Source organism: Zonotrichia leucophrys, chromosome 6 (genome assembly GCF_028769735.1).
Source record: "Zonotrichia leucophrys gambelii isolate GWCS_2022_RI chromosome 6, RI_Zleu_2.0, whole genome shotgun sequence".
NCBI classification, from domain to species: domain Eukaryota; kingdom Metazoa; phylum Chordata; class Aves; order Passeriformes; family Passerellidae; genus Zonotrichia; species Zonotrichia leucophrys.
In genome coordinates this window covers 35,329,619-35,346,971 of record NC_088176.1, presented here as the reverse complement: position 1 = coordinate 35,346,971, position 17,353 = coordinate 35,329,619, and the positions used below count along the sequence as shown (strand labels likewise).

At 62.6% G+C, this 17,353-nt stretch overlaps 4 protein-coding genes across 6 annotated transcripts in view; 2 read left to right on the top strand and 2 right to left on the bottom strand.

Moving 5' to 3' along the window:
• The first annotated feature begins 34 nt into the window (after positions 1–34).
• On the top strand, positions 35–4,361 carry SAR1A (secretion associated Ras related GTPase 1A). The gene is made up of 7 exons (XM_064717139.1): positions 35–116; positions 440–514; positions 1,296–1,415; positions 1,826–1,891; positions 2,284–2,387; positions 2,815–2,946; positions 3,698–4,361. The coding sequence occupies exons 2-7, from the start codon at positions 457–459 to the stop codon at positions 3,812–3,814; spliced, it is 597 nt and encodes a 198-aa protein (XP_064573209.1). The 5' UTR covers positions 35–116; positions 440–456; the 3' UTR covers positions 3,815–4,361.
• A 1,289-nt stretch (positions 4,362–5,650) lies between these two features.
• TYSND1 (trypsin like peroxisomal matrix peptidase 1) lies at positions 5,651–7,668 on the top strand. Its single transcript, XM_064716631.1, has 4 exons — positions 5,651–6,633; positions 6,718–6,854; positions 6,934–7,119; positions 7,213–7,668. Exons 1-4 carry the CDS (start codon positions 5,651–5,653, stop codon positions 7,422–7,424), a joined length of 1,518 nt encoding a protein of 505 aa, XP_064572701.1. The 3' UTR covers positions 7,425–7,668.
• A 424-nt stretch (positions 7,669–8,092) lies between these two features.
• SPOCK2 (SPARC (osteonectin), cwcv and kazal like domains proteoglycan 2) lies at positions 8,093–13,943 on the bottom strand. Its single transcript, XM_064717359.1, has 11 exons — positions 13,329–13,943; positions 11,252–11,260; positions 11,037–11,082; positions 10,683–10,797; positions 10,509–10,611; positions 10,319–10,427; positions 10,125–10,244; positions 9,821–10,039; positions 9,009–9,071; positions 8,740–8,877; positions 8,093–8,660 (listed from the first exon to the last, which is right to left on the bottom strand). The coding sequence occupies exons 1-11, from the start codon at positions 13,926–13,928 to the stop codon at positions 8,515–8,517; spliced, it is 1,668 nt and encodes a 555-aa protein (XP_064573429.1). The 5' UTR covers positions 13,929–13,943; the 3' UTR covers positions 8,093–8,514.
• A 1,722-nt stretch (positions 13,944–15,665) lies between these two features.
• ASCC1 (activating signal cointegrator 1 complex subunit 1) overlaps positions 15,666–17,353 on the bottom strand; it is a 34,589-nt gene continuing 32,901 nt past the window's right edge. For all 3 annotated transcript variants that reach the window (XM_064717355.1, XM_064717356.1, XM_064717357.1), the window contains exon 10: positions 15,666–16,417. In XM_064717355.1, coding sequence (XP_064573425.1) covers positions 16,301–16,417 — 117 coding nt within the window. In that variant the 3' untranslated portion in view covers positions 15,666–16,300. The remainder of the gene's footprint in view (positions 16,418–17,353) is intronic.

Below are 17,353 nucleotides of genomic sequence, written 5' to 3'. Positions count from 1 at the left end.
GCCAGCGGGGCCGGAAGCGGGCGGGGCGCGCGCTGACGCGTTTCCGGCGGGGCGCTGGCGGCGGCCGCGGACGGGACTCGGTGGCGGCGGCGGCGGCGGCCCGGGGGCAGCCGGGGGTGAGCGGCGGCGGCGGCCGTGCGGGCCGTGCGGGCCCGGCGGGGCGCTCGGCGGGGCGGCGGCCGCCTGGCGGGCCCGGGAGAGGGGCGGCGGCGGCGCGGGGGGTGACACGCAGGCAGAGCGGGGGCGGGGCGGGGGCCAGGCCGCGCCGCCCGCCCTTGAGGCCGGTGCCCCTCACCCGGTGCCCCCCATCCCCCGTCTCCTCCACCCCCCGATCCCTCCCGCTCCCGGCACCCCCGATCCCCGTCCCGCACCCCCTGCCCGTGGCTCCCTTTGGGCACGGACCCTTCGTAACTCGGGCTTTGGGGTTTGTCCCCCGCAGGCATTTTGTTTCCAGAGATGTCTTTCATCTTCGAATGGCTCTACAACGGCTTCAGCAGCGTCTTGCAGTTCCTAGGTAATGCCCGGCAGCCCCCTCGGGGTGGGTTTGGCCTCTCCCGCTGCCTGCACCCCATAAGAGCCGGGGCTGGGGGTGAGCAGCAGCTCTGGCCATGCACAGTGTGCTGAGGCAGCTCTCTATCTATAAAGGGGCTTTTACACCGGTGCAGAGAAACTTTGGGGGTATTTAGGGGTGTTGGGTTCCCACTCAGTGTTTCTGTTGCCCTTTGGAGGCCTGTCCAGCCCCAGGCAGAGGTGCTGCCTCACCAGGGAGGGAACCCCATCCTCCTCATCCTCCTTCCAGAGTCCTGGATTCCAGTGGAACTCCCTGCTGGAGGATGGGGTGCACATTCTCCTGATCCCCTCTTGAAGGGAGGATGAGAGATGGGGTGAGAAAAAGCCATGTTGGAAACCTCTGGGAGCTTTCCTCTGGCACACATGACAAAAATCAGTTTATGCCAAGAAGACAGCTCACTGTTCCCTGCTTTGCACATTTTCCTGGACAGCTCACTGCTGTCTTTTACGAGTTTGTTCAGTTTGAGGGGACAGACTGATCCATAATGCTGTGCTGCACACTGCTGGGATGGAGGAAAGAATGGAGCAGGAGCTCAGGAGATGCCCATTGCTGTAAACATGCCCTGGAAAAAGGCTGTTTGAGCTGTGTGTGTGTTCCCTGCTGCCCCTGGAGTGTGCACAGGTGGCAGCAGAGCTCTGGGAAAGGCCTTCCCAAAAAAAAGCAGCGTGGCATTCCGGGTGAGCCCGCTGGAGTTCTCCTCTTGCTTCCTTCCTCCTCCTGGCAGGTTTGTACAAGAAGTCTGGAAAGCTGGTGTTCCTGGGCTTGGATAATGCAGGGAAAACCACTCTGCTGCACATGCTCAAGGATGACAGGCTGGGCCAGCACGTCCCCACGCTACATCCCAGTAAGTGTCCCGGGAAAAGCCTCCTGGTGTGGCTTTCCCTCTGGAATTGGGGGGCACAGTGGAGGAGGGAGCTCTGCCTGGGGGATTTGAGGGTCTCAGATCCACTTCAGCTTGGGGAACCACAGTGCAGCTCAAGTTCTGTGTTTTCCTCTCTAGAAATGCCCAGCAACTGGTGTGGTTCTATTGATAGAAAGGGAAGATTTTCCTAGTGAAAAGAAGGATAATAATTGAAGCTTCACAGGGAAGCAGGAAGAATTATTTTCTGCTGCTTGTGATTTTGGGAAACTGCTCCTGAATTCTCCAGAAAGTTCAGGGAATTCCTTGCTAGAGGAGTGTGTGTGATACCCAAGAAATTCTGTCTGTCACAACTTCCCTGTTTTCCTGGATCCCACCTGTGCTTTCCATTTCAGCATCAGAGGAGCTGACGATTGCTGGAATGACTTTCACGACTTTTGATCTGGGTGGACATGAACAAGGTAAGGAAAAAAATGACCAAAAATTGATCCTGAGGGTGTCAGCAATTAGCAGTGCCTAATTGTTTGTTGCCTGGATTTATTTATGGAACAACACGTGGAAGCAGCCTCCTGGCTGTAGGATTGCTTGGAAGGAAATGCTGCCAGTTCTTGCCCTGCTGCCTGAAGTATTTTTAGCTGTGGAGGACTCAGATATAATTTAGTTTGGATAATTGCTGGATTTTTATTTCTGCACTTTCTAGAAGTTTTAAACACAGGGTTTTTGCCCTTTTATACAGAAAACTACTGGAAGGAAGGCAGCCTGGCTAAAAAGGCAGCCGTGCTTGCTGAGGTTTGGTGGATTTTTCCCTGTGTGGGGATTTCACAGGGCTGTGTTTGTCCCCTGTGTTTTCCAGCTCGCCGGGTCTGGAAGAACTACCTGCCTGCCATCAATGGGATTGTGTTCCTGGTGGACTGTGCAGATCACTCACGGCTTATGGAATCCAAAGTTGAGCTTAATGTAATTCCACTTCCCTTCTTTCCCTTCTCCAGCCCCTCTGATCAGCTGAATTACGGATAACAGCCATCTCTCACAGAGCTGGAGAGGCCTGAGTGTCCTTGCTCTGGCCATTGGGTTCAGGGGAGGCTCAGCCTGGACAGCAGCAGGAATTCCTGCATGGAAAGGGTGCTCAGGCCTTGGCAGGGGCTGCCCAGGGAGCTTTGGGGGTGTCCAAGGAGGGGATGGAGGTGGCACTGAGTGCTCTGGGTTGGGCACAGCTGGGACTCCATGGGCTGGGAGGGATTTTCCAGCCTCAGGGATCCTGTGGAGTCTGGAAGCCCCAGAAACGAGCCCTTGTTGGTCCCAGAGCTTAAACAAAACCATTTCCTTCAGGCAAGGACTCCTTTTTCCACCTCTCTGCTCAACTCTTGTTGGCTCTTGCACACAGGCATTGATGACAGACGAGACAATATCCAACGTGCCAATCCTTATCCTGGGAAACAAAATCGACAGACCAGAGGCCATCAGCGAGGAGAAACTGCGGGAGATCTTCGGGCTCTACGGACAGACCACAGGCAAGGTAGGAGCCGTCCACACCTTGCCTTGGCTGCTTCCTTGGATTGAGCCCCGATCCAGCTGGGATTGATGGGAATTTGTCCATTAATTGGTCCAGGTTAATCAATGATAATAATGATGGTGTGCCTGAAGGGAGGCTAGGAGAGAGGGACTGTTTAAAAGCCATGGAGTGGTGGGACAAGAGGGACTGGTTTCCCACTGCCAGAGGGCAGGCTCAGATGGGAAATTGGGAAGAGATTCTTCCTGTGAGCGTGGGCAGGCCCTGGTGTCGGAATCCACAAAAGCAGAGGGTTTTGGGAATGCTGCAAAAGGCAGGCCTCAGAGACAGTAGAACTGTGATTAGAGCTAAGCAGTAGCCATGAGATAGGTCAGCAGAAAAAGAGCTCAAGGCACGTTCCACAGCAGTCCCGTCCCGTTTGTGATTTGTACATATACCCCTGGCCGGTGATACCCTGGCACAGAAGCTGGGGCTGCCCCTGGATCCCTGGCAGTGTTCAAGGCCAGGTTGGACAGGGCTTGGAGCACCCTGGGATAGTGGGACCAGGCAGTGGGGTGGAATGAGGCGATTTTTAAGGTCCCTGCCCACTCAAAGCTGCCCTTTGGTGATGCTGCCCTGAGGCTGCCGGGATTGGATTGTCCAGAATGCAGCGCACACACAGGGCTGGTGAGAGGAGCTCCCCTGATGGCTGTGGCTCGCTGGGCGCTCCCCCAAGGGCAGCAGGGTGCAGATGTGACTCCAGTTTGGATTTCCCCAGGGAAACGTGCCACTGAAGGAGCTGAACGCGCGCCCCATGGAGGTGTTCATGTGCAGCGTGCTCAAGAGGCAAGGCTACGGCGAGGGCTTCCGCTGGCTATCGCAGTACATCGACTGACGCCCACGGCCGCGAGAGTCAACTCCTCTGGACTGATCCTGTTCACTTCAGCTTCCTATGGACTTTTCTATTAGAACATGGAAGGCTTTCCTGGCGTTGTCCAAGAGACTCCTGGTTTCCAGCTGCCCCTATGGCACAGTGGTGACACCGCTCTTTTCCGGAGGCAGCGCCGTCCCTGGGTTGTCCCTGCCAGTGGGGTGACAGCGGGGCTGCTCCAGCCTGGGAAGGCAAAACTCTGCACGCTGCAGTGTAACAGCTGAAAAAGAGAGCACGTCTCACCACTGTGGTCAATTGACTTCAAAAACAAACAAACAAACAAACAAACAAACAGAAAAGGAAAAAAGCAATTATATTTTTTAAAGAAAGTGTTAATGTAAATGGCGTCCCTTCTAACTTTTTAGTTTAACGTTCATCTTGTTTAGTCCAGAGTCTGGTTTAGGGTTTTTTAAGAATATATTTAACAGTATTTAGGTATTTCACAAATTACTGAAGCAAGGTATCACGATATTAGAAGTCCTCAATAAACATAGCATTTGGGCTTAACTGAGCTGTAGGGTGGCTGTGCTGTGTCACGCTGACCGACGACGGCGAGCTGCCGTTGGGACTGAGGTGTGCAATCCCAGCTTCTTTAGTTTACAGGGATTTTAATTTTATTTTATTTTTTTTCCTAGTTGGGGAGGAGCACCTGGTGCAGGTGTTGGGGTGGTGTGCAGTGGGAAGGGGCTGCCTGGATCCCCTCAGGCCAGACCCTCCGTCGAGGCTCCTCTGGCCACGCCATCACAGTACGAACCATGGAGCTGTTTGGTGGCTGTAGCATGGAAGTGTTTGACATTTGCATATCATGAGGTGATTAATGTAGACTAAACCGGTTTCTTTTATACTCTCAACGGACTTTTTTTTTTTTTTGTCTGAAGTTTCATTGCTGTCTGGCACTCATTTTCAGTTCAATAAAGACACGTCTTTCTCCTCCGAAGGGGCAACGAGCCTCAGTCTGGCTTGGTGTTTGCTGGGCCTTGGGGCCATCAAAACACCAGCCACAGAGTTCCAGGAGCCTTTGGACAACGCTCTCAGGCACAGGGTGGGATTCTTGGGGCTGTCCTGTGCAAGGCCAGGAGCTGGACTCAATCCTAGTCGCTTCCAATCAGGATATTCATTCAGTGATTCCATGGTTTTGTGATCTGCGTGGTGCAGCCAGAGAGGGAAACAGGCAGGATGGAAGAGCTGCTTGCCTCTGGGCTGGCAAGCAGAGAGAGCTCATGGCTTGCAGGGGCTTTGCGCTTGGTGTGACGAACCCACACCGAGCCCAGGCAGCCAGGAAGGGGCTGGGGGGAATCGGGGCAGGGAGGCTTTGGCTCTGCCTCCCGGTATCCAGGGCGATTTTAGCTCTCCCAAAGGGATTCTCCCGGTCCCGGTACCTCTGTTGGAAATAAAGGTTTGGTATTCGTTCGTGCTGCGGGTGAGGTGGGAACCGAGCGGGGCCGTGGGGTGTCCGGGCCAAGGGTCCCGGGGAAGGGGGGGCTTTGCCGGTGTCCCGAGAGGCAGGGCTGGGCCCTGGGGGCGGAGGGGCGGCTGCGGGCCCGTGATCCCCCTTCTCGCAGAGGCCGAGGGAGGGCTCCGAGCGGGCACCCCTGATGTCCCGGGAGCGGGCCCGGGGCCGGCCTGGCCCGGCGGTCCCGGCAAGCGAGGCCGGGCCGGGCCTCGGAACCCGTGAGGGCCCCGCGGGGGCGTGTCCGCCACGTGCGCGCCCCGCCCCGGCCAATGGGGAGGGCGCGCGGCGGGGCCGCAGCCAATGGGCGCGCGGGGCGGGCCCGGGGGCGGGGCGCGGCCGTGGCGGTGATGGCGGCGGCGCCGCCGTGCTGCGCGGTGCGGGTGCGGGGCGCGGGCGGCAGCGATGGCGATGGCGGCGGTAGCGGGCTGGTGCTCAGCCGCCGCCCCGGGCTGGTGCTCTGCCACGCCGCCGTCTTCACCCCGTTCCTGCGCACCGGCCCCGCCGCCTGGGCGCGGCCCTCCGCCCTGCCGCCCTCCGCGCTGCGGCCATGCCCGCGGCTCAGCGTGGTGCTGCGCGGCGAGGCCGGCGGGCTGCGGGAGCTCGGGGCGCGGCTGCTGGCGCTGGTGCCGTGCGCGCCGTTCCGGCGGGCGCTGGAGCGCGGTCTCGGGCGGGCGGAGCGCTGGCGGTTCGGGGCCGAGGAGGAGGCGGCGGGCACGGACCCGCGGGCGCTGCCCTGGTTCGCCTGGCTGCGGGTGCCCGGGCTGGACGCGGCCGAGGGCGGCTGGGCGGCGCGGGCCAGCGCCGGCTGCCTGCGCAAGGGACAGGCGCTGCTGGCCTGCGGGTCCCCGTTCGGAGACCTGTGCCCCGAGCTCTTCCTCAATACGCTGAGCCGCGGCGTGGTCAGCAACCTGGCGGGCGAGGAGAACGCGCTGGTGCTCACTGATGCCCGCTGCCTGCCCGGCACCGAGGGCGGCGCCGCCTTCGTGCCCTCGCCCACCGGGCCCCGCGCCGTGGCCGTGATCGCCGCCTCGCTGTGTTGGAAGGGCGCCGAGTGGGTCGGGCTCACGCTGCTCTGCTCCCTCGCCGCCATCCTGCGCTGCAGCGCCGCTGTCCTGGGCGAGGCCGGGGTCGCGGTGCCGCCCGTGCCCGCCTGGGTGGCCGCGGTGCCGGCGAGCGGCGGGCGGGACCCGCTGGGCTGGACGGCGCTGGTGGAGTGCGGGGCCACCTGGGGCTCCGGGGTGCTGCTGGCGCCGAGGCTGCTTCTCACCTGCCGGCACGTGGTGGAGGCCAGAGCCCCGCTCCGAGTGACACCGGCGGCCGGCGCCGGGCAGTGAGTGCAGCTGTGCCCCCCCAAACCTCAACCCCCCAAACCTGCGTGTCCCCCGCCCTCACATCCCGTTAACCGTGTCCTTAGGGATGCCGCCGCCGTGCTCTGGGGCCGTGTGGTGTTCGCCACCGAGGAGTCGTCCCCCTTCGACGTGGCCGTGGTGGAGCTGGAGGAGAGCGTGCCAGACTTTGTCCCGCCGTGCCTGGCCAGCACCTTCCTCCCAGGTACGCCCGGGGGCACACGGGGTGTTCCATCGGGGCTGCCTCGCCCCCGTGTCCCCACCTGCTGCCTCTCCCGTGCCAGGGGAAGAGGTGACCGTGCTGGGCTTCGGGGCGCTGGGGCGGGCGTGCGGCCCCTCGGTGACCGCGGGGATCCTCTCGGCCGTGCTGGCGGTGGCCGGGCGCCCCGTCATGCTGCAAACCACCTGCGCCGTGCACGGCGGCTCCAGCGGCGGCCCCCTCGTGTCCTCCGGCAGCGGGAGCCTCATGGGTGAGCCCGGGCTGTCCCCGTACCGGGGGTGTCCCATGGGTGGGTGTCCCCCGGCCGGGCCCACTGACGCGGGTGTCGCTCCCTCCCCGTCAGGCATCGTGGCCAGCAACACGCGGGACACCAGTGCGGGGGCCACCTACCCGCACCTCAACTTCTGCATCCCCATCACGGTCCTGCAGCCGCTCGTGGCGCGATACCGCCGCACCCGCGACCCCGCCGCCTTCGCGGGGCTCAACCGGGCGGGGGACGGCGTGAGAGCGGCTTGGCAGCTCCAGCAGCGGCCAGGGCCCCCCAGCAAGCTCTGAGCCCCCTCCCGGGGACCTGTGGCAGGGACCGAGGTGCCGGGGGTGGCGCTGCCATCCCCTCTGCAGCCCCGGTGCTGCGGGGCCCAGGCGCCTGCACTGCACGGAGCCGGTGGGGCACGGGCACCCCGGGGCAGGGGATATGGCACAGTGCCTTGGACAGCTGCTGACAGCCCCAGGTGGGGAGGTCTGGGGTCTGTACGATTGTTTTATTTTCTCCCCGGGGCCATAAATGCTGTGAGTTGAGGCCCTGGTGTCCCGTGTGCTCAGTGGCTGCTGGGGGTGGTGGAGGCCCTCGCCAGGGCTGGGGTGGGTTAGGGGGCAGGTTGGTCCTGTGAGGGATCCTCTGGGTCAGGGGCAGGATTGGGTTGGGGTCTTGTTTGGGGCTGGGGTAAAGATGGGGGAGGGGGGACAGTTCTGAGCCATTCCATGGCTCTGGAGCCCGTGGAAAGGGAAGGTGTGGGGTCATGGAGAGGGCCATGTCCCTGGGGAGGGACCATGTCCCTGGGGAGGGAGGCCATTCCAGCTTACGGCAGCAGAGTGCAGGAGCCAAACCCGGGCACTGACAGGGGCACCCCCACCCCAACCTGCTCCCAGCCCGCTCACGGGGGGCACGGCCCCGCAGCACCCCCTCCCCAGGACGGGACAGGGCAGGAACGGGCGGGCCAGCGTTTGACACAGCACGGGGTATTTATTTCACAGCCGCTACACAACGCCGGGGCCGGGGCAGCCACGCAAGCACAACATGAGGGGGGATGCGGGGAGGAAGTGGGGGCAGCTTATCTATAAGGGGGTATGTTGGGGTTTTTTTGTTTTTTCCTTTTTTTCCCACTTTTATTAGCGCCATTTGCCCGGTTGAAGACCACGCAGCAGCACACTAGGCCTACAAGGCTCTACCCAAAAAAAAAAAAAAAAAGCTCAAATTCGCATAAGAGCGGCCCCCCCCGCCCCGCGAGCGCCCCGTGTCCCCGTCCCACGCGGGACCGGAGCGGGAGCACCCACCCCATGCCACACCGGCAGCGGGGGCGTCACGGGGACCCCCGGCTGGGGGGCTGCCTCCCGGCCGTGCCGCCCACCGGGCTCTCCTGCTCCTCTACCAGATGTAGCCGCCGTCGTCGCCCTCGCCTGCTTCGCCCTCCTCTTCCTCGCCTTCCTCGCCCGCCTCCTCCGGCTCCTTCTCCTCCTCGTCCTCCCAGCCCACGCTGCTGCCGAAGTCTCCCGAAAACCCCGTCGCTTCATCTGCAGGGACGAGGGGCAGAGGCTCGGGGCGGCCCCGCGCTGCAGCCCCGTGCCCCGGGGGCTCCCCCGCAGCTCTCACCGCAGTCGGGGCTGCCGTGCCCGCGGGTGCCCGTCAGCTCGGCCCCGTGCTGATCCACGCACCAGCACTCGCCGCCGCCCGGCTCGCACTGCGCCCGCCGGTAGTAGCCATCCTCATCGCAGCTGGGGATGAAGGTGCCTGCAGGGAAGCCACGGCCCCCCACCCCCCCAAACACGTGCAGTGCCAAACCCCCAGGCAGGGCCCCATCCTCATCCCGGCCCGGCTGCGCGGGCACTGCTGGGGAAAGGGCCCTGGGCTGCCCCACTCACCCAGCTTTTTTTTGGTCGCTTCTTGGATCTGGATCTTCTCCAGCTCCCTCAGACAGGGCGGCTCTGCAGCAAGGCCACATGCTGCTCTTAGAGCGGGCAACCCCTCACCCCACACAGTGTGCGCCCCCAAACCCACAGCATTCGTCCCTGTGGTGTGCATCACCCAGAACTCCACATTCCCCATGGAGTGCAATCCCCCAGACCCCACATTGTGCATTACCCATTGTGTGCATCCCCATGGTGTGCACCCAGCCTGGCCCATGGAGTACATCCCCAGCTCCACAGTGTGCATCCCTCAACTCCACAGTGTGCATCCCCCAAGGATAACATCCCCCAACTCCACAGTGTGCATCCCCCAAGGATAACATCCCCTAACTCCAAAGTGTGCATCCCCCATGGATAACATCCCCCAGCTCCACAGTGTGTGTCCCTCCAGCCCACACTGTGCATCCCTCATGATGCACATCCCCCTGCACCCAAGCCGTTCTTCCCCATGACCCACAGCATGCATCCCTGCATGGTTTCCAGCCCCTCCAAACTCTGTGGTGTACCTCTCCCCCGAAAGCAAACATCCCAAACCCACAGCAAGGATTGCCCACTACCCCACCACATACATCCCCCCGTGATGCACCTACCACCCCTTGGATCCCCCACAGCCCCACGAGGCACAACCCCAATCCCGCAGCAGTGATTCCCCATTCCATGGCATGCATCCCACAGGACACAGATCCCCCAGCGCCCGGAGTGCCTCCCCCTGACCCCGTGGTGTCCATCCCCAGCCCTCAGCGCCGTGTCCCCCTGTCCTGACGCACTTTCCCTCCAGAAGCAGAAGCACCACTCGGGGGCGGACACGCGGCCGTCCTTGGAGGTGTCGCAGGAGTTGAAGAAGGCGCGGATGCACACCTCGTACTTGTCCAGGTTGATGGCGGCCAACTCGGCCGCCTCCAGGAACAGGTCCCCACTGGTGTCCAGCCGGGCGAACATCCACCCCACCGCCTCCTTGCAGGCGGCTGCCACGCTCCTCTCCAGCGCTGCGGGGCAGGATGGAGCCCGTGGCTGCCCGGTCCCCCCGGGACAGCAGCCCCCGCGCCCTCCCCGTGTGGCAGGGACCGGTACCGGAGCTGGGGCTGGCGGGGAGCCCCGCGGTGCCGTTCTGCTTGGCGTTCTCCCGCAGCAGCTGGAACCAGTCGCGCAGGCGGTCGCCCAGGTCGGCCAGGTCCTGCCCGGTGCACAGTTCTGGGGGTGCAGCGGGGCAGCGTCAGGCCGGGCCCAGCTCGGGACGCTCCCCCGGCGCCCCGCACCGCGCTCACCTTGTTTGGTGTCGCCGGCGGGGCTGTGCGGGGTCGGGCAGGGGCACTGCCCCTCGCAGCGCACCGTTAGCTGCTTGCTGGCCAGGCACGCCTGCTGCTCCAGCTTGCACTGCGGGGCGGCACCGGGATATCGGCGGGGGCACACGGGGGGACCCGCGGCCCCGTCCCCGCTGCGCCACCCCGTCCTTACCGCCGAGCTGTACGTGTGGCCGTCGGAGCCGCAGACGGCGGCCAGCGGGGCGGCGTGGCAGGGCTTGCAGCCGCCGTGCGCCTTGGGGCCCAGCGGCTTGATCCTGCAGGGGGAGAGGCGCTGAGCGCCCGCCTGGGCCCCCTTCCCTCTGCCCGGCTCCTGCCCCGCTCCTACCTGTGCTCCAGCTTCTTGCGGCTGATGCACATGGCGCGCTGGTAACCCTGCGCCACGCACACCTTGTGCCGGCTGCACTTCACCTTCTGGCACGGGTCCTTGGTGGTGTCCAGGGCTGCGGGCACAGAGGCGCTGGGGCGGGGGGCGCCCCGGGGAGCCCGGCAGCGCCGGCACAAAGCGCCACTGACCGCAGCCCCGGCTCCAGCTGCTGCTCCTGGCCCGCAGCGAGCTCAGCACCGCTCCGAGCGGAAGGGAAAGCCCGGGGGTGCAAGCAGAGAGTGCGACGCCCCCTTCCCGCCATACTGGCTGGCACGGAGCCCACAGTGCTCCATCCCAAACCCATCCCAGCGGTACCTTCATCCCCGGGCTGGTTGTCCTCCCAGCTCTTGATGTAGTCATCCTGCGAATCGGGGAGAGCCCGCATGAGTGCAGGTGGCGGGGACGGTGACACCGGGCCGGGCGTGCCATCCCCCGGCTCGGGGCCATCGGCACACACCCCAGGGCACCCCCGCGGGGCAGGGACGGGGAGCAGGGACCCCAGGAGCGGGTGCCATCCCCTCGAGGCTCACCTCCACCTCCTGGCGGCACGGCAGCGACACGGCCCAGCCGGCACCGACAAAAGAAAAAAAGAGTGCCACCGTCAGCTCTGGGGCAGCCAGAGCGCTGCTCCCGGCCCCAACCCACAGTGACAGGCACCCTGTGCCAGCGGGGCAGCCCGACTTTCCAAAGCCCTCACCACCAGCCCTGGCTATCACTGGCACCAACACCAACGGCCTCCCCATCTCTGGCTCTAGACCTGTGATCCTGGAGAGCCTCCACACAGGATAACGCCTTCCCCCATCAGCCAGCTGGGAGAGCCAGGGAATGGGGATGGAAATGGCATCGGGCGGAGGAGGGGAGCCCTTGGGAGCCCAGTGAGGAGCTCGGGGGATCCCCACGGCGCTGCCACAGTGGTGAGCCCAGGAGGAGGGGACCGAGGTGGATGTCGCAGCCTGGGGAGGCAGAGCTGCTCCCCCAGGACCCGAGAGCATCCCGGGGGTGCGGGGGACAGCAGGGATCGACCCCTCCCGCAGCAGCACCGCCCGCCCCACGGGATGCTCGGGCTGAGCTCTGCGCCAAGGCAGGAGCATCCCCGCCGCCTGGGGAGGGCGGGCAGGCTCTGGGGTGGCAGCAGGGAGCGGCGGCACGGGAGGCAGCTCCGGAGGGGATGTGTCGCTCCAGCACGGCGGTGTTTGCACCGCAATCGATAGCCGCGCTCCCGTGCCGTGATTGGTAACGCTGCGGCGCCCGGCAGCTCCCTGCGGCCCCGGCCTCCTCCCCTGCATCCCCCCGCCGGCGCTGCTCAGCGGAAAACCCCACAAATCCATGGATTTGCTTATTAATCCAAGCTAACCGCCAGGAGGGCTGCAGCCCCGCGGCACGGCAGCCGAGCCCCGGCAGGGTGGGCCCCACGTGTGCTGGGGATGGGCACCGGGCATCCCCCCGAACCCCGGGATGCTCAGGGCCAGGGGGGCACGTCCACAAGGCTCCCTCCCCTCGGGCACCGCAGCCAGCGAGGTGCCCGGGGCTGGCATTGCCGGCGGGGGTGTTGTGGGCAGGGCTCTCCAGGGGAGGAATTTACACCTTGGCACGCTCACCCGTGCTCTGCCCCCCAAATGGTTTATTTCGGGGGTGGTGCCCCCTGCCCTGCCCTGCGGTGGGCACATCTCCCTTGCTGCCATCCATCCATCCATCCATCCATCCATCCATCCATCCATCCATCCATCCATCCATCCATCCCCTCCTGGATGCCAAGGTGAACCCGGGTGTGCATCTGAACAAAGACCACGGGGGCTGGCTCGGGCTGTGCCCCCTCCCCGCCCGGCTGCTGCAGGTGCCCTGGGGCTCCCCAGGATGGGGCTGCAGCACCGCGTCCCCCACCCGGGGGACACAAGCAGGTGTAAAACGAGCCCAGGAAAAACCCCGACTGCTCCATAGCAGCATGCTGCAGCTGAATGCCATCGAGGCTGCTCGCAAGGGCTGTGGAGCAGCGAGGGGTGACAGGATCCCGAGCCCGCTGTGCCAAGTGTGCCAGCGCTCCTCCAGCACTGCCTGCATCCCCATCCTCCCTTCTGGCGTCCCCCCCATCCCCAGGGGTCACCACCCGCCGAGGCAGCGCCGGCCCCGGCTGCGGCACCGCGCGGGCTCCGGAGGCACCCGGAGGGCTCGGGGAGCGCAGTCCCGGGGGATGCCCGTGCCCTGCGCTCTCACCGAGGGCTCCAGGCCACAGCGCAGCCCCGCCTGCACCCCCATGTGGGGCACGGGCAGAGGGTGCGGGGCGCAGACAGCACCCCCGGTCACCGGAGACGGTCGCTTTGGCATCAAGCCCTGGCCACGCAGCTTTGGCGTCGGGCAGGGAGGCGGCGGCGCTGCCGGAGCCGGTGAGCATCCCCCGGGTACCGGGGCCGCGGAGCATCACCGGGCACCGGGGCCGGCAGCCGCCCACGGCCGCGGCGGGATGCGGGCACCGCCGTGGGGCCGAGGCCGGGGAGGGTCGCTCTGCGGCAGCCGCAGCGGCGGGCGGGGAGCGCGGGGAGGCGGGGAGGGGGCTCCCGGTGCCCGGCAGCGCGTCCCGTCCCCCCCGCCCCGCCGCCGGCGCGGACTCACGTCTCGGAAGCGGTTCCAGTGCTTGATCCTGCCGCCGTACTGGGAGATGGACGAGAGCCACTGCTCGTCCTCCATGAAATTGCCGGGGCTCTCCCCCGCCGCGGCGGGCCCGGGGCCGGTGGCGGGGCCGGTGGCGGGCCCGGGGCCGGCGGCGGCGGCGGGCAGGAGCAGGGCCAGCAGGGCCAGCAGGGCGCGGCGCCCGCCGCAGCCCCGCATGCTGCCGCAGCGCCGGGGGGAGCGGGCGCGGTGCGGAGCGGTGCGGTGCGCACGGGGAGGCGCCGCCGGCGAGTGCGGCCGCGGGGCGGCACCGGGCGGCACCGGCGGGAGGGCCGGGGCGGGGCCTCCGCCGCGCCCGCCGCACCTGCGCGCCGACACCGGGGCGGGGGAGCCGCCGGCACGGCTCGGCACGGCTCGGCACGGCCGCAGCACCGGGCCCTTTCCGTCACCGTCCTGCACCCTCGTCCTTGACCTGCTCCCGTCCCGCGTCCCCCATCGTGCGCCCCGCATCTCCTGCCACACCCTCATCCTGAAGTTCTCGTCTTGCACTGCCGGTGCCCACCGCGTCCTCATCCTCCATCCCTGACACACCCCCTCCCGCATCCTCTATCCTGCATTCCTGGTCTTTATCCCGTCTCCATTCCACACCCCCATCCTGCACCCCTCATCCCTGGTCCTTACCCAGTCCCCATCCTGCATCCCCCATCCCCATCACATCTCCATTCTGCATCCCCCATCCTGCAGCCTTGGTCCCTACCCAGTCTCCATCCCACATCCAATGTCCTGCATCCCTTGGTCCCTGCCATGTTCTCATCCTGCATCCTTCACCCAGCAGCCCTGGTCCCTGCCAGGCGCCCATCTCACATCCCCCATCCTGCATCCCCTGCCACATCCCCATCCAGCACCAGACATCCCACATCTCTCACTCTTACCATGGATCCATCACACATCCCCCATTCCTTCCACATCCCCACCTGCACACCCTATCCTGCATTCCCAGTCCCATTCCCACCCCCATTCCACAGCCCCCCGTCCCTGGCATCTCCCATCCTCCAACCTCTCTCCCTGCAATGCCCACACTGTGGTTCCCATTCCTTGGCCATCCCACCACAGCATTTTAGGGCCCCAGGGAAGAATCCTCCCCTATCCCAAGGTTTCGCTTCTGGATTTTCCCCTCTTCTGAGCAGGGGGAAATCTGGGTAGGCAACAAGTGACAACTCACCCCAGCTGCAGCTCCTTCACAGCTTCAGCTGGGGATGCCACAGCACACATCCAGCTTCTCCTCTCCCTGCCAGGATGCTCGGGACGGGAAGGAAAACTGCCAGCAAACCCCAGTGATGTCAGGCAAAAGATCAGAATCCTTAATTCTGCCTGGGGAAGGAGGTGTGAAATGAATTTTGCTGTGCCAGGCTAGAGCAGCGGGATAAGCTGCTTACCAGCGAAATTCAACCAACTTCCCAAAGAATTGTCACTAAAACATGTTTACATAAGTGAGAAGGGGAGGAGCATGCTCCAATTGTCAAAAACCCGTGTTTGCCTCAACTTCTCATTGAGAGTTGTTAAAAACTCATCAGGCAGAAGCTTCCCAAGGTGCACCTCCCCTTTCCTGGTGGCTGCGTGAGCAGCTCCCGGGTCTGTTCCAGAGAGATTTGCCAAGTACCTCTTCAGGCTGGCGGAAAGATGACAGCAACTGGTGTTAAGTGCTCTCAGCACCTCCCCGTGAGTGCGTGCTGTGCTCTGCTCCCCGAGGGAACCGCTTGCAAGGCGGCTTTTGGAGAGCACAGAGGCGTTCTGACGCCAAGGAAAGGGACACAAACAGCCCAACGGCTCTGGCTGGGGACAAGCAAGGGCACCCAGCAAAAGCACAGATGATTTGATTGCCTGACAGGCAGGCTTGAAAGCAGACAGGCAATTTGGTCTGGGAAACATAAACAGCAATACATTTGGAGGGAAAAAGCAAAGCAATCCCAGGTCCTGAATGACTCCCACTGCTGTTTGTGCATGGCCAAGCAGCCAGCTCACTCTGGAGGGAGGAAAAGGGGTGAAGGTCTCTTAGAAATGATCACTAGGACATGTGGGTGCTGCTGGAGCACCCCTATCCCTGGCTGAGACACTCTCCACCTCTACCACAGCATGATTCCATATCCATGGAAGCAACTAGGAATGGGCAGCAGCACCTGTGTGTTACAAAACACCCAAGCACCAGCACCTTCCACTTTCCAAAGCGTTCATCTTAGGGCAAGTCGAAATCCTGTGTCGCTATTTTTACCAAATGTGGAGATTTACAGGAAAAAAACAACTTTGTCTTGAGATCTCTGAAGGATTCACAATGGAATCAAAGAGCTTGGTGCTGCTTTTAATGGAGAAACCACCTACAAGGCATATGTTTTTTGACACGCTCTGAAACGGTCACTGGAAAGAGCTCTAACCGTCAGTGCTTTCTTATTATCATAGTTATGTGCTGTGCTGGAAGTTTAATTACAGAAACTATCAATGCAACAGGAGATAAACACTTTGCTTTTGAAGGGAATTAATTTATTTGGAGATCCACATCACACAGGCACGCTGCTGGAGATCCAAGCAATGCCTGACCTCAATATCATTAAATCGTGCTCCGGTGAAGCTCTCCTGGATTTTAAATACTTATTTTAAGAACAAACTTCCCTCTTCTATAAAAAACCCCACATTTAAACACCAGTGATGCCCCAAAAGCCCCAGTTCTAGTCGTTTCCTTAGAAAACCAGCAATCCACAGACATCAAAGAGGAAACTTTGTGATGTTTGGGGGAAGAAGGAGGAAGGCAGCCTCAAAGAAGAGGGCAGCAGAAAAAGCTGCAGGGAAATACCATGGTTCCCATGCTTTGGAGGAGTCACAAGGCATCCCAGCTTGGAGTTCCCAGGTTTCCATCGAAGATTCATGTCCTATAAAACCTTTCACTGAGGGATCATGCCCACAGCAGACCCGCCATGGCCGCCTCAAGAGAAGCACAGCTGCCCAGATGTGGCGTAGTAGCCAGAGGCGTCCGAGGAGAACCTCTGGGAGAGACGCACCGAGTCCAGCTGCACCTCCCCGAAGTGGAAGTTCTCAAAGAGCTGAAAGGAAGAAGAAAAAAAAACACTTGAAGGGCACCAGAGGGATGGAGCCTGCAGCTGGCCCACGGCTCTCTCACAGGAGCTGGCCCTGTCAAAAGCCTCTCCTCACAGATTGGCTTTGCCTTTATATCAAAGTGTTCTTTAGGTTATTTTTCCCACTAAAGACAGCACTTGAACTCTTTTTATCTACAGCAGCAGCTGCTGAAACCTGCCCTGTTTTGCTGCCTGTGTCACTGAGGGAGCGTGGGGAGGCACCGCTGCTCTGGAGGCACCACCCAGGATGGCTCTCGAGGTCACAGGCTCTGCAGCAGCAAGGTTTGAGGCCAGCAGGTTTGCACCAATCCAGGCCACAGGATGCAGGACTTAACAGCCACAGCTCAGTCCTAATTCAAAGTAGCAGGCTGGAGGCACAGGGCTCCTCATCCCAGCACTGACCCCGCTTTGTTCAACAAATCCGTCTTTGTTCCGCAAAGACTTGAGTGCAAATTAAGGAAAGCAAGCCAGCTCCGGAGCCCAGGGGGTGTGGCCCTGCCCATTAATCCAACCCACCGAGCAGACCAAGAAAAATGACATCAGAATTCCTTACAAGAAGTTACTGCTGGAAAAGCATCGTCGCATCCAAGCACAAAGTGCTCCTCCCGTTCCATTAAGCAGCAGGAAATTGCTCTACCTGGGAACATCAGCTGTGCCTCAGGAAAAGCTTCTCGGTGGAAATGCTAATTTGGAAAGCTCTGTTTAACAGGAGAGCTGTGAGTCACCGAGAACCTGAGCAGTGGCTTCTCCCCACCTTGGAGATCTCCAAAATGTCCATTACATCTGTCTCCTATTCAGTTTTGTATCTGTCCCTGCAGGCGTGGGATTGAGACAGTCCCCCAGCCCTCGCTGCCCTTTACAGAAGGCAAGAAGGAAAGCCAACACATTAATCCTCCTGGAGCC

Coding starts and splice junctions, on each gene's coding strand:
- SAR1A (XM_064717139.1), top strand. CDS start 457: ATGTCTTTCATCTTCGAATGGCTCTACAACGGCTTCAGCAGCGTCTTG. Junction 1,892..2,283: donor TCTGGGTGGACATGAACAAG/GTAAGGAAAAAA, acceptor TGTGTTTTCCAG/CTCGCCGGGTCTGGAAGAAC. Junction 2,947..3,697: donor ACGGACAGACCACAGGCAAG/GTAGGAGCCGTC, acceptor GGATTTCCCCAG/GGAAACGTGCCACTGAAGGA.
- SPOCK2 (XM_064717359.1), bottom strand. CDS start 13,928: ATGCGGGAGGGGGTGTGTCAGGGATGGAGGATGAGGACGCGGTGGGCA. Junction 10,040..10,124: donor CCCCGCCAGCCCCAGCTCCG/GTACCGGTCCCT, acceptor CCTGCCCCGCAG/CGCTGGAGAGGAGCGTGGCA. Junction 8,878..9,008: donor AGCGACCAAAAAAAAGCTGG/GTGAGTGGGGCA, acceptor GCTTCCCTGCAG/GCACCTTCATCCCCAGCTGC.
- TYSND1 (XM_064716631.1), top strand. CDS start 5,651: ATGGCGGCGGCGCCGCCGTGCTGCGCGGTGCGGGTGCGGGGCGCGGGC. Junction 6,634..6,717: donor CCGGCGGCCGGCGCCGGGCA/GTGAGTGCAGCT, acceptor CCGTGTCCTTAG/GGATGCCGCCGCCGTGCTCT. Junction 6,855..6,933: donor GGCCAGCACCTTCCTCCCAG/GTACGCCCGGGG, acceptor CTCCCGTGCCAG/GGGAAGAGGTGACCGTGCTG.